The 15,201-nt window shown below is 43.2% G+C and overlaps 1 protein-coding gene across 2 annotated transcripts in view; it reads left to right on the top strand.

Moving 5' to 3' along the window:
- Positions 1-11,053, top strand: part of ARHGAP20 (Rho GTPase activating protein 20) — a 96,391-nt gene extending 85,338 nt beyond the window's left edge. For both annotated transcript variants that reach the window (XM_073339232.1, XM_073339238.1), the window contains exons 11-15: positions 421-582; positions 3,597-3,706; positions 4,783-4,972; positions 6,947-7,061; positions 8,315-11,053. In XM_073339232.1, coding sequence (XP_073195333.1) covers positions 421-582; positions 3,597-3,706; positions 4,783-4,972; positions 6,947-7,061; positions 8,315-10,065 — 2,328 coding nt within the window. In that variant the 3' untranslated portion in view covers positions 10,066-11,053. The remainder of the gene's footprint in view (positions 1-420; positions 583-3,596; positions 3,707-4,782; positions 4,973-6,946; positions 7,062-8,314) is intronic.
- The last annotated feature ends 4,148 nt before the right edge of the window (positions 11,054-15,201 follow it).

The following is a 15,201-nucleotide window of genomic DNA, read 5'->3' as shown; positions in this document are numbered from 1 at the left end:
ACAAACAGGTGAATGGACGTTTGACATCTCCCTGTGAAGCATCTGGCTGTAGCCAGTGTCAGACAGGATACTACACTAGATAGACTGTTGCTCTTTTCCTGTACAGCAGTATAAACTGGCTAATGTTTGTACAGTGCTTTGAAGAGGTAATGTGCTAGATCAGTGTTGAGTAGTAATATTATATTGGGTGAGGATATTCGCACAGCTTGTTTGAAGAACTCAGTGCCCCAGACCATAGCTTTAATGAGGGTTGGGTGGCAAAGCCCCTGGAGTAGAGAATATACCCTGATGTGTTTTTGACTTGTGAATCTTTGTAGGACATGCTTGCACAAGTGGAAAAGGATAAACCCACATCTTAATAGTTAACAGATAAAGAATCTGTATGTAAGGAAGGCTATCTGGCTTTTTGATTTTGCACAGGACATGCTTTTCTTCCTTTACAAAGAGGGGCCTTTTACCAGGGGTATTTTCAGACGCTCAGCAAATGCGAAATCCTGCCGAGAACTTAAGGAGAAGCTTAATTTGGGAGCTGAAGTGCACCTAGCTTGTGAATCCATATTTGTGACAGCCTCCGTGTTTAAGGTATGCAAAGAGCTTTACTCCTCTCTCCCTGAGTGTGGGGGTAGGAGGAGGGATATGACAACTAGTCAATTTGTTTTCTGCAATAGGAGTTTATTTAAAAAAAAACAAAAAAAAACTTGCCTCCGATCTCATTTAGAACCTGATCCTCCAAGTCTTCTAGCTCTCCTTAAAGGCAGTGGGAGTTCTTTGCAGGGTTGGGTTCTTATTCTGTAAAGATGCTATAAACCTACAAGACTCTTGAGGGTATTGTGCTTCCCAAAATATTCAGGTTCATTTCTCTGTGGATTATCTTTGCACAAGGACTAGTATGTTAGTAATGGTATTGTTTCATGCAGAGAACATCCATAACTCACAACTAGCCTGTTTGGGAGAGTTTAGTCTGATTGTGTATTTGTATATAAATCTCAAATATGGACTGGCATATTTGCCCTGTTTTTTTATGACCCTTCACATGTTTACGTACAATGGAAGCTTGTAATCTCCATTGCTATATGTTCAAGTAGTATCTCTAGTAGGACTTTTTTTAACAGAGAATGCTATTCCTCTTGCCATCATTTCTGATGCCCATGAGTTGTTGCCTCTCATCTTGTTGCAATGGTCCGCCCTCTAGTGGTTGGAGGCCTTAAAATGTGCTGCTGTTACTACCGGCAGTAAATGGAAATTCTCCATTAGCTCAAGAGATCTTGAACAATTCAAGCAATGAAGTTAGATCCTTGCCTTGGGGTTTGCATGGAATCAGATTCCTCCTCATGCTGTGCTGTTGCTGGTAATGTTCACTGGAAAAGAGAGACGCTCTCTGGATAACATGTAGACGTAAGGAAAAGCACACCTCCTCTTTTTAAAGAAATCAAATGGTGGTTGTGGGAAACAGCTTCTGCTGGTTTTGGATTGCACAGAGGAGAAGAAAATAAGACCTGTATGTGGAATAATATCTGTGCGTGTAAAGATGGTGAAATATCTTCCCCAAAATTTTTCACAAAAGTGTTTTGGTTTCACCCTTGTAAATTGTTTGACACTCCTCAGATTTTGTTTTTCTGCACAATTTGACATGAGTTTCTTTTTCTTCAACTAGAACGTTTGAAATTTGTGTTCTCAATATCAAAGACATTGAATGAATCTGACTCATGCTTGCACCTTTGCATGCCACTTTAGACCCTCAAAATACTGCCTAAATGGAGTCAAAATGGTACTAATCCTCTGCCCTGGCATACGTTTCACCTCACTTTGCCCATTTTTCACATCACAATAGGGTTTGTTTTGTTTGTGGGAAAGTGGCCTGTTTAAGGTTTAAAACAAACATATGAAACAGGGCAAAATTTTGGGGGTGAAATGAGCCCACGTATTTTGTTTGTAGCAAAAGGGGGGAGAAAAAGCATTGTAGTACTTTTTCATTTCATTGCAAATATTTTGCACATCTAGTGCTCAATCCTGCCAAGTGCTGAGCAGCGTGGCCCTCACCAAGCAAATCACTTCAACATGCGCTTAACTTCAAGCATCTGAGTTATCCTGTTGGCTCCAATGGGACTATTCGTGTGCCTCAAGTTAAGCAACTGCTGAAGTGCTTTGATGGATCAGGACCCTGTTTGTTACCACAAATTTTAAGTGGAAATCATAATTTTCACTGCAGTCGTCCCAAAAATAGTTGTGGGAAAAAGGGGTGTACATGTCTGATGTCAAAGAAAAGCCTGTTTGTGTAATATGCATCGTAGACGTGGTTCAAAAGTTCATGTGGCAAAGTCAGAGAGATCGGCTGAGTAAGTGCTAGTTGTAATTTAAGCTGCGAGGAGAGCAAATTTTCCTGCCACTTGAAAACTTGACAGAGAACTGAATTAATGTACCATGCTCTGCGGGGACTTATCCCCTGATTCACTTTGCTTTAATGTTCTTTGGGAGCGTCCATCTCAGACCTTGTGTCTAAAGAGTTTCCCTCAGGTGCGGGTCAAACATCAGTGAAGAATATTTCCTGCCACTTGAATGAGGGAGCCATGCAATATGCAGCTACTCTGGTTCATTATTTATAGGAACATTGGAGACCAGGATTGAGCTTGGTGTCTGTAGTTCAGGGAAGTACAAGTCTTACTTTGAAGAGAATGTGCAGGCGGAACTAACTAACTTTAATTTTTATAATCAAAATCAATCTGTTCTTCAGCAGTACTGTGACGGTCACAAACTGAACACAAAATAATTAGTGCATAAGCACATGGTAATATGGGCCCCATTCAGCCAATGGAATTTTTACCAATGATTTCAATGGCTCAGGATCAGGCCCTATAGGAAAATTATTGTAAAACGTATCGCTTGTCTACACTAGACATTTGTACCACTTTAACTATACTGGTACAGTTAAGGTGGCACCGCCAACTTGTGACTACAGCTATATCAGTATAAAGGTGCTTTATACGAGTGTAGCTACTCCCATACAGGACGGGGAATAACTACCAGTATAAGTTGCCCTTATACTGGTATAAATACATCCACACTAGGACTTTTACCGGTATAACTACTTTGGTTAAAAATTACCATCCCCAAACCAGTGTCGTTTTACCAGTAAATCGTTTAAGCATAGACCAGGTCTTGCTGTGACACGTGTAGGAAAGCAGCTGTGCTTTTGTAGTCTTCTCTTCATTCTTGGAGTGCAGCAAGGGTGTGCTCCTTGCTTAGCCAGATCCACGACAAGCACTGGGAACATTTTGCTGGGATAAATAGGGATTGAAGATAATCAGGTGATGAGCAAACTGCAGGCGTCTCCCAGTATCCAAATAACTGGCCCCTGAGCTAATTCTCTGGTGCAGTGAAAACAGATAAAGCATCAGAAACGCATCCCGGTGGACAGAAACGGTTCAGGAGAAGAGGGTATGAAAATATTCATCCTCAACATAATTCAAATTTTTCTTAATGTGAAGAGATTTACTGCTTGGCTCAGCGGCTCCGTGCACCCCGGCCCGTGCTGTTTCCTTTTCCCCTCCCCCGCCTGGCGGGCTCACGCGGTTTTGTTGTTCCTCTCTTGGAATCAGGATTTTCTTCGGAACATCCCAGGCAGTATTTTTTCATCCCAGCTCTGTGATAAGTGGGTCTCTGTGATGGACCAAGGGAACCATGAAGAGAAGATAAACGGCATCCAAAGGTAGAGTTATTTATACTGTCTCTCTGCAGAGTCCACAGAAGCGGAACCCTGCAAATGGGATTTTTGACAGGCCCCAGTTAAGAAAAGCATTTAAATATGTGCTTTAGTTACCCCCAGTTCAGGAGAGCACATAAGCACGTGCTCAAGTCCCATTGACCTAAATGGGAGTTAAGTCCGTGCGACAGGTTAAGCACAAGCTGAAGTATAGGGGTGCTTTCCTCAATCCTGTCCTCAGTACCTGTGTGCCTGCTGTGGGAGTACATGCCGGTAAGTGGATTTCAGTCATTTCCTTTCACCAAGACCACAGGAGGAGCGTGTTTATAAATATGCTCTTGAAGATCAGGACTTCTGCCTGCTGCCAAAATGGGCTGAGTTTGATTTGGGTGGTGCAGGAGCTTTGGCAAAAGGGGCGCAGCAACAATTCAGTTCCGCTCCTCTTTATTTTATTTTATTCTCTTTGCATCCGTTTCAAACTTCAGTGGCTGTTCTGAAGCCAAGATTGTGTCCTAGTGAAATATTGGAGTCTGGCAATGGCGGAGGCCCCGTTGCCGAGGACGTTAAAATTAGACTGGGCAAAGCACTAGTCCCATTTGTCCCAGGGACGAGCATGCGGCATGCAGGCAGGAGGGTGGACTAGGCAGCCTATTAAATGGAGCCCTGCCAATTTACGTTAACAACTGGGTATCCAAAGCAAATGATTGAATTTTGCAACGGAGTAAACCAGTGAGTTGACAACTAATTGAACAAAAAAAACAAATAACGGTCACAAATTGTACATGTCCATTTATGTGACAGTGCAGTGTTAATTATTTCTTAGACTAGTTCACAGTGTATCAGCCACTATTCTGAATTACACCATATCAGAGGAACGCACTGAAGTTTGAGTAATGAGAGCTCATTGTGGTACCTGTTGGGTCTTTTCTGAGAAGCTTTTGAACTAGTAACCATTTCCCGCTCTAATCACGAGTCCACATTCGCTCCCTGCGATTTCTGTGGTTTCATGAGATGCTAACTCTAGTGAGTGTGGGGGGAAGTGTTTTCTTAAATTGCTTTTTATGGGTTTTTTTTTTTTCCAGGCTAATAGAGCAACTCCCCAGAGCCAATGTGGTTCTTTTACGTTACCTCTTTGGAGTACTACACAGTATAGAAAAGCAATCTGAAGATAACCAGATGACTGCATTTAATCTAGCTGTGTGCATCGCACCCAGCATGCTGTGGCCTCCTGCTCCCTTTAGCCCTGAAACAGAAAGCGAATTCACCAAAAAGGTGAGTGAAACCACAGTTTTGCTAAGGAATCTCTCTGTTCAGAAAGGTGGTGGTGATTAGCACCAATACAGATCAGTGCTTGTCCTCTTCAGAGCCCTCTGCAAACATTAAATAATTCATCCCCACTCTGTCCCTGAAACAGGGGGAGTGAGATTATAAATATCCAGTGCATTTGTAACGATCACGTCCTCCTAGAGGTGCTGTTTAATTCAGCTGGTCTTAGAACAGTTTTCTCTGTATAATCGTAGGAATGGAGGGTGAAAAGTGACCTTGAAACATTATCGTGTCCAGCCCTCTGTGCTGAAGCAGGACCAAATAAACCTGTAAGGAGGTCGGGGTGGAAAAGATGCAGAGGAAGGAGCCAGCAGTCAGTCAGTTGGCTTGGGGCTTCGGGGAGCATTGGCCCCAAGGAGAAGATTGTAAATGGCAGTAGGGAAGGAGCCAAGTGGGATCCAAGCACAATCAATCTATCCAATTACCTCCTTGGCAAGATGGTGTAGCTGAAGACGGTGGGATCTGGCACCATTGGGAATCTGTTCATAAAGGCAACAATACGGATGAGCCGAATGAGAAAGTGCAAAAGCAGAAACTTTTAAATACTAGTTTGAAAATCCATCCATTGTAGGTTCATTTCCAGCTTTGGGGGAAGAAGGGTGTAGATGCAGAGGCCCTGTTATGGCAAAATTGGAGGCAGTTGCCTAAAGGTAAAAGAAATTGCATCTGCTGGAAGCCTGTTTATCCTTAGGAAACTAACCTAGTTCTAGAAGTGTATGTCGCTGGGTGACTGGCTATTTTCGTGGGGCTTGGGTGTGGTGATCTGCTAGGGGTTACTGTGCCATAAAGGTGGGGGAGTTCCTGGCTACTGGGAGGTAAGGGCAGGTCAGGATGCGTGGATGGAGCAAGTACCACTCCATTCCCCTCCACACATGCCCTGTCCTCCCAATGTGATCACCTACCATCATCTGCCAGTTTCCTACCCTTCCTTTGGTCTGTGCTCCAGCCTGGGAGAAGCTGCTGACCTTGGAAGGCTATGCTATGGGTGTGAAGAACTGGTGCAGAAATGACTGCATGCCAGAGCCAGCAGGTGAGAGGAGGTAGACAGGGAGCATGAGGCCTGCAGGGATGGTGTGGGAAGTGATCTGGTGCTTAGTGAAGGGGGCTAGAGTTATCAGAGGCTCAGTCTGTGCAAAGGGAGAGCAGGAACTATGGTGAGGGAGGCTACAATGGTAGTGAGAGGGGAAAACACCAGGGGTAGTGCTAGAGTGCTCGTCTTCTGTCTCTTATAGCGCAGAGCCCTTTATTACTCTTAGTGTTAATATGAGCACAGGGAGAGCAAGGATTGGTTTCATAATGAGAGGTACCTACATAGGGCCATTCAGATGTTCCAGGGAGTCTTGAATGATTTTATAGATTTGGCTCTTCCTTTATCAGTCTCCTAACAGTTGTGTTGAGACCAATGGCTGGAAGTTGAAGGGAGACAAATTCAGACTGGAAATAAAGTGGACATTTTTAACAGTGAGGGTAATCAACCATTGGAACAACTTACCAAGGGCTGGTAGATTCTACATCACTGGCACTTTTTACATCACAGTTGGATGTTTTTCTAAAAGGTGTGTTTAGCTCAGACAGGGAGTATTTGGGGGAAGTTCTATGGCCTGTGTTACACAGGAGGTCAGACTAGATGATCACAGTGGTCCGTCTGGCCTGAGAAACTCTGAAACATGTCCAGAGGAGAAACCCATCTAGACCTGCTTTGGAACAAATCACTACCTGCAAAATTTAGCACGTGCTGGGTAAATCCAAGGCTGGAGCACCATATACAGTATTGGCAGAGAGCCTGTAACATGATATTGGGAGCAACCTTTTCATTCAAAGGAAAAGCACATAGGATTGGTTTTGTTACCAATCTATACTCCTCTCAGCTCAATAGTTCAAGATCTGTATAGAAATCTCATTGCCATTGCTTTGTTGCAGGTTTCTATTCTGGTACAGTTTCTAATTGAAAATTGCTGCAGGATTTTTGGAGAGGAAATTTCCACCCTCTTTGGGGACATACTGATACGATGTGACAACAGAGAGGATGGCTCAGGTAACATATGTTTCATTCATATTAGCTAAACCCAGCCAGTCAGAAGATTCCGTACATTCTTAGGAAGGCTGTTATTTTCCATTCATATAACGTGTCCATCCAAAATATTCAGATGTACACAAATGTGTACACAAACATGCACTCTCCCTTCGTCAGTGATGGTGATAGTTTTGTGATTTTTATCGGTTTCAGAGTAACAGCCGTGTTAGTCTGTATTCGCAAAAAGAAAAGGAGTACTTGTGGCACCTTAGAGACTAACCAATTTATTTGAGCATGAGCTTTCGTGAGTTACAGCTCACTTCATCGGATGCATGCCGTGGAAACTGTAGCAGACTTTATATATACACAGAGAATATGAAAAAATACCTCCTCCCACCCCACTGTCCAGCTGGTAATAGCTTATCTAAAGTGATCACCAGGTGGGCCATTTCCAGCTATTACCAGCTGGACAGTGGGGTGGGAGGAGGTATTTTTTCATATTCTCTGTGTATATATAAAGTCTGCTACAGTTTCCACGGCATGCATCCGATGAAGTGAGCTGTAACTCACGAAAGCTCATGCTCAAATAAATTGGTTAGTCTCTAAGGTGCCACAAGTACTCCTTTTCTTTTTGTGATTTTTATCATGCACCTTATACTATCTCAGTCGCTCTTTTCACTCCGTTTGGCATGATGTACATAACTAACTTTGCCACTCCTGAGTAATATGGTTGTCCCAAACTTCTCATGTAGTCTCTCTAGTGCAATGTGGCTAAATTCTCCCTTGGTTACACCACTTAAAATCTATGGGCTTGAGTCTAGTTGCTATGCCGTAACTGAAACTAGAATCTCTCATAATATATTGGATATAAACTGTCTACGTTCTGGAGCACAATAAAATTACACCTTGGTTTCTTCACATATCAGAGCAATTGAATTGAATGTTCATAACATTACTGATTTAATAGTCTGTAATTAATGTATTATCCATAGGTTGATTACTAGGGAGTATCCATAAATCCATCCCTATTCAGCACGGCACTTAAGCATGTATTTAAGTCCCAATGCTGCACTGGGGAATAATAAAATTAATTTCTATTCCATCTTAAAATGATCATTTTGGAAGAATTCTAAACTTCTCCCATTTGGCCATGTGTCAGTTTTAGGGACTTTCCAAGGACAAACAATTACCTAAGGGAAAGAAACATTTTGTTTCAAAAGTAAACTCTGTCGTTTGATCATGGACATGCTAATGCTGCTTTCATCCTCTTGCAGATTTCTCTTCCTTTCATCTGAATGATTCTTCTTATGACAGTTTGGAAAATGAGCTGAATGATGATGTTGACTCTTCATTTAGTGACTTGATCAAAAAACGAGGTCAAGATAACAGGAGCCGGGACTCAGTTTTGACTCTGAGTGATTGTGACTTGGACCAGCCTGAGGTGGAAGAAATTAAAATTCAACTGCCACCCAAATCAAAACCAGTGCGAATTTCTACTGGATCACACCATGAATCTGCGTTACAGGATCACTCTGAGAATGAGTCTCTTTGCTCCAGTACCTCTGGCTGCTCATCAGTAATGGTCCCGGATGCTCGCAAAAGCTTGAGAAGACAGAGACGCTGCTCAGAGCCCACGATTGGCCTTCTTGCCTCTAAGTTCAGCCACCGCAGTGAGGTTCATGAGAATGCTGTACGTAAAGCCAGCTGTGATGCAGTGCTGTCGCACGTAGATGAAGACTGTCTCAAGCAGCTTCGTTCATTACAGGTGGAAGGGCAAAAGCTTATTAATCAGAGTTTAGTTATGGGTATCGATGTAGGTCAGAGTGGCACCGTGGGCCAAAATGGTGAAAAGAAAGACTTGTCCAATTGCCTCCTGCCCCCACCCCTGCTGAGATTAAATATTTGCTCAAGAACTAGCTGTTCTAGTTTATCTTCTCCCGGAACGTCCCCATCTGGGTCCTCAATGAGTTCCTTGGACAGTGCTTTCTCTCAGTTTTCAGACAATTCAGTATTTACTCCAACTGAGACCTCCTCTCCTTTGGATTGTGCTTTTCAGCCTCAAAAGAAACATGGAGAGCTTTCTCCTGAATTTAACCCTTTCTCTGGAGTACACCTGGGTGCTGGCCTCAGTTCTTTTCCTAACCAAGCCAGCAGCAGCAGCTCCGTTTGTGTTAGAAAAGAGAGTCAAAAAAGCCCTGTAACTCTTCATCCCAGCACATGGCTAAAGAACGGAGCTTCCACGATGAAAAATTGGACTCTCCGAAAAAAGGAAAGAGTGTCCAAGCAAGAGGAGAAAAAGAAGAGTGTTGTTAAAATAACTTTGGAACCACAAACGGATTCTTCGGATGCATCAGAAGATAACTTATGTCAAGAACAACGGCAAGTTTTAAAAACACTTATGTCAACAGGAGGAATTAATGCTGCGGAAACAGTGCAGGAGGGCAACTTTTCTTCTTCCCGGGGGGGTGGGCAGCTATGCAGCTCTCCACTTTGTTCAGGGGAAGCCAAGGACAAGAGACTAAAGGCGTTGGGGCTTTTGGCTGAGCAAAGCAAGGAGGAGGAAGAGGAAGAGGCAAACTCTCTATTTGTTCAGTCACATAAAAGACAGCTGTCCAACACTTTCACTCAGTGCACAAATCCAAGGGCTGAGCATGCTCCTGAGCCAGAGGATGTTGTCAGTGCTGGACGTGAACTTTTCATCAAGGACAGCTTAAGTAAGACTCTGATTTCCACAGACTTAGGAGGCCAGCAAGTGACAAACTCCAAGAACAACAAATCTTTGCCAAGCACTGAATCAAAAAATATTGATGATGAGTCCAAAAGGGGCTTCTCTCAGTCTCCAAAAACCACAAAGGCAGTTGATGACTGTTTGTTTAAACCTGATGTTAATAAATGTCTTCAGAAATCAGAGGAAGGGACCAAGACCATGGTCCAAAATAAAAAGGAACGGCCAAACAAGCACTGCAGTGATCCCCAGTTTGAAGAGCTTGACCAAAGGTTTTTTGCCGAGGAATCTTACGTTTAAAATCACCACCTTTGGGACTAGTGTCGGATCTGCTTAGGGTTTGATATCCCAAGAGACAAATTTTCAGTGTGGGGGGCTACAGAACTCATCCTGTCATTATGGGAATTATCAAATTAACTTCCCCACATACTAATATTGTGATTAACTATCTTCCTAGAATCTGGGAAGGTCCCAGGAAATTGTTAGGAGAAGCACTCCGATCCAAGACACTAGCGAGTGCAGTAGTGTGTTTGATATAGAGTCCTCCTCTTGACCACTCCTGTTAAGCCTTGTAGATGTAAGTCGGTGTCCTTTGTGGTTTTGATGCAGTATACATGGTCAGCATAGATTCCATAACTGTGGTATTCTACTACTGGTTTGAAACTATGATGGTTTTTACTTTCATTGCCCTCCAAGGAAGAAGTGTCGTGCTTTGTCTGTTAACAAGGTAACTGTTCAGTAGTTCCAGTCCTCTCCATCTTGCAGCAAAAGAAGAAAAACAATGTAAGCTTGAAAAAGAAATGACATTAAATGCTGAAGCTTGTAACGAACAACTCCCAACTCTGTGTGTGTCGTTTATTGTGCTCCATTGGGTGTTCTTTTTATGTTTAAGTTGTGAATAGTTTATTGATATTGCTGTAAAATGGCATGTATCATTGCAAGCAGAACACATGTAATTTTATTATGCGCCATCTAAATCATCTTATAATATATTAAAAGTAATGCATTATCTAAAATGCTTTGAGTTTGTATAATATATCTTGATAAATTTTGCTATTATATATGGTCTGAAATAAATGTGTATTTTTGTACTTGCAGAAACTGCTGCTAACTTTACAAATTCCGTTTTTGTTGTTACGGCACTGGTATTGGTGTATGCGTTCAATGCTGTACATTAAATAAAATTCATTCTGTCATAAAGTCAACCAAAACAATTTTCCAAATAACCCTTCAGTTCTTTGGCTCTAAAGTCACATTTATTTACCAGTGGATTGTGATGTTAATGATGATGCTTAAAAACCTACTTTGTTTTCCTTTTTTTATCTCTAGATTTTGACATTTGCTTCTGTAGTAAATGCTTTTGTTTTGTTTACTAGAAAGAGATGGTATATTTCAGTTTTGGCAAAGAGAACAAGCTGCAATGTGAATACAATGCAATAGAACTTCGGAAGTCAGTGCTATGGGTTCTTTCTTGCCTACTGATATCAATGGGAATTTTGCATGGGAAAGGATTGCAGGATTTAGCCGTTGCTTTCTGTACAGCACCATGCATATAAAGTGTATCTCAAACATATTGCAGAACTCAACAACCTGATGATATAGTTAAAGAATAATTTCTCTTCCCCTTCTGCTATTCCCTCAGAGGCATATTCAAGAGGCATCCGATGAAGTGAGCTGTAGCTCACGAAAGCTTATGCTTATGCTCAAATAAATTGGTTAGTCTCTAAGGTGCCACAAGTCCTCCTTTTCTGTTTGTGAATACAGACTAACACGGCTGCTACTCTGCAACCTGTCATATTCAAGGGAGAATCAGGCATTTTCAGGTGAGCTCTAAAATGAGGTGAAGAGTCAAGGATAGGGAGAAGCAAAAGGGCCTTTTCAGATAACGTTGTTCGCAGTGTTGTAGCCAGATTGGTCCCAGGCTATTTCAGATAATGGACGTTTGGCTGGGTAATGGATCCTGTATGAATATTGGCTCAATTTTACAGAAGGCTAGAGGGAAGACCAGTGCTTCTGGAATAGTATTGATTCAGTTAGTAACATTCCCTGTTTAAAAATGGCTTTCGCCCACTTCAGATAGTATTGATCAGTGTAATAATTTCAACACTGTGTTGTATTCGGTCACACTGGGGCAAGATTCCAAAAGCAACAATGGGACTTAAAAAGAAAAGGAGTACTTGTGGCACCTTAGAGACTAACCAATTTATTAGAGCATAAGCTTTTGTGAGCTACAGCTCACTTCATCAGATGCATATCGTGGAAACTGCAGCAGACTTTATATATACAGAGAGAATATGAACCAATACCTCCTCCCACCCCACTGTCCTGCTGGTAATAGCTTATCTAAAGTGATCATCAGGTGGGCCATTTCCAGCACAAATCCAGGTTTTCTCACCCTCCACCCCCCCACACAAATTCACTCTCCTGCTGGTGATAGCCCATCCAAAGTGACAACTCTTTACACAATGTGCATGACAATCAAGTTGGGCTATTTCCTGCACAAATCCAGGTTTTCTCACATCCCCCCCACCCCCATACACACACAAACTCACTCTCCTGCTGGTAATAGCTCATCCAAACTGACCACTCTTCAAGTTTAAATCCAAGTTAAACCAGAACATCGGGGGGGGTAGGAAAAAACAAGAGGAAACAGGCTACCCTGCATAATGATTTAGCCACTCCCAGTCTCTATTTAAGCCTAAATTAATAGTATCCAATTTGCAAATGAATTCCAATTCAGCAGTTTCTCGCTGGAGTCTGGATTTGAAGTTTTTTTGTTTTAAGATAGCGACCTTCATGTCTGTGATTGCGTGACCAGAGAGATTGAAGTGTTCTCCGACTGGTTTATGAATGTTATAATTCTTGACATCTGATTTGTGTCCATTTATTCTTTTACGTAGAGACTGTCCAGTTTGACCAATGTACATGGCAGAGGGGCATTGCTGGCACATGATGGCATATATCACATTGGTGGATGTGCAGGTGAACGAGCCTCTGATAGTGTGGCTGATGTTATTAGGCCCTGTGATGTTGTTCCCTGAATAGATATGTGGGCACAATTGGCAACGGGCTTTGTTGCAAGGATAAGTTCCTGGGTTAGTGGTTGTGTTGTGTGGTATGTGGTTGTTGGTGAGTATTTGCTTCAGGTTGCGGGGCTGTCTGTAGGCAAGGACTGGCCTGTCTCCCAAGATTTGTGAGAGTGTTGGGTCATCCTTTAGGATAGGTTGTAGATCCTTAATAATGCGTTGGAGGGGTTTTAGTTGGGGGCTGAAGGTGACGGCTAGTGGCGTTCTGTTATTTTCTTTGTTAGGCCTGTCCTGTAGTAGGTAACTTCTGTGAACTCCTCTGGCTCTATCAATCTGTTTCTTTACTTCTGCAGGTGGGTATTGTAGTTGTAAGAAAGCTTGACAGAGATCTTGTAGGTGTTTGTCTCTGTCTGAGGGGTTGGAGCAAATGCGGTTGTATCGCAGAGCTTGGCTGTAGACGATGGATCGTGTGGTGTGGTCAGGGTGAAAGCTGGAGGCATGCAGGTAGGAATAGCGGTCAGTAGGTTTCCGGTATAGGGTGGCGTTTATGTGACCATCGTTTATTAGCACTGTAGTGTCCAGGAAGTGGATCTCTTGTGTGGACTGGACCAGGCTGAGGTTGGTGGTGGGATGGAAATTGTTGAAATCATGGTGGAATTCCTCAAGGGCTTCTTTTCCATGGGTCCAGATGATGATGTCATCAATATAGCGCAAGTAGAGTAGGGGCTTTAGGGGACGAGAGCTGAGGAAGCGTTGTTCTAAATCAGCCATAAAAATGTTGGCATACTGTGGGGCCATGCGGGTACCCATAGCAGTGCCGCTGATCTGAAGGTATACATTGTCCCCAAATGTGAAGTAGTTATGGGTAAGGACAAAGTCACAAAGTTCAGCCACCAGGTTAGCCGTGACATTATCGGGGATAGTGTTCTTGACGGCTTGTAGTCCATCTTTGTGTGGAATGTTGGTGTAGAGGGCTTCTACATCCATAGTGGCCAGGATGGTGTTATCAGGAAGATCACCGATGGATTGAAGTTTCCTCAGGAAGTCAGTGGTGTCTCGAAGGTAGCTGGGAGTGCTGGTAGCGTAGGGCCTGAGGAGGGAGTCTACATAGCCAGACAATCCTGCTGTCAGGGTGCCAATGCCTGAGATGATGGGGCGCCCAGGATTTCCAGGTTTATGGATCTTGGGTAGTAGATAGAATATCCCAGGTCGGGGTTCCAGGGGTGTGTCTGTGAGGATTTGATCTTGTGCTTTTTCAGGAAGTTTCTTGAGCAAATGCTGTAGTTGCTTTTGGTAACTCTCAGTGGGATCAGAGGGTAATGGCTTGTAGAAACTCGTGTTGGAGAGCTGCCGAGCAGCCTCTTGTTCATATTCCGACCTATTCATGATGACAACAGCACCTCCTTTGTCAGCCTTTTTGATTATGATGTCAGAGTTGTTTCTGAGGCTGTGGATGGCATTGCGTTCCGCATGGCTGAGGTTATGGGGCAAGTGATGCTGCTTTTCCACAATTTCAGCCCGTGCACGTCGGCGGAAGCACTCTATGTAGAAGTCCATGGGAGTGGCTAAGTCATTATGCAGGGTAGCCTGTTTCCTCTTGTTTTTTCCTACCCCCCCCCCCCCCGATGTTCTGGTTTAACTTGGATTTAAACTTGAAGAGTGGTCAGTTTGGATGAGCTATTACCAGCAGGAGAGTGAGTTTGTGTGTGTATGGGGGTGGGGGGGATGTGAGAAAACCTGGATTTGTGCAGGAAATAGCCCAACTTGATTGTCATGCACATTGTGTAAAGAGTTGTCACTTTGGATGGGCTATCACCAGCAGGAGAGTGAATTTGTGTGGGGGGGTGGAGGGTGAGAAAACCTGGATTTGTGCTGGAAATGGCCCACCTGATGATCACTTTAGATAAGCTATTACCAGCAGGACAGTGGGGTGGGAGGAGGTATTGGTTCATATTCTCTCTGTATATATAAAGTCTGCTGCAGTTTCCACGATATGCATCTGATGAAGTGAGCTGTAGCTCACGAAAGCTTATGCTCTGATAAATTGGTTAGTCTCTAAGGTGCCACAAGTCCTCCTTTTCTTTTTGCGAATACAGACTAACACGGCTGTTACTCTGAAACCAATGGGACTTAGGCGCCTAAGACTCTGAGGTGTTTTTGAAAATGTTACCCGCTGTCTAATGCTACAAACAGCTGCAAAGAGCAGTCTGTGGAAGCTCTGCATCATTTCACCGGGCAGAGCAAGCAATCTGTCTGCATATCTGTCAGCTGGAACGACTAAATATGTTTAGGAATGTCTCTTGTATTGAAAATATCTATTCCAAGGCTTACCATTTTGGGACCTGATCTTGCGAATAGTTTATACCCACGATCGTAGCTACATCTACGGAGACCCACTGAAGACACCAAG

Source organism: Lepidochelys kempii, chromosome 1, assembly GCF_965140265.1.
Source record: "Lepidochelys kempii isolate rLepKem1 chromosome 1, rLepKem1.hap2, whole genome shotgun sequence".
NCBI lineage: Eukaryota > Metazoa > Chordata > Testudines > Cheloniidae > Lepidochelys > Lepidochelys kempii.
This window is presented reverse-complemented; position numbering and strand designations above follow the sequence as displayed.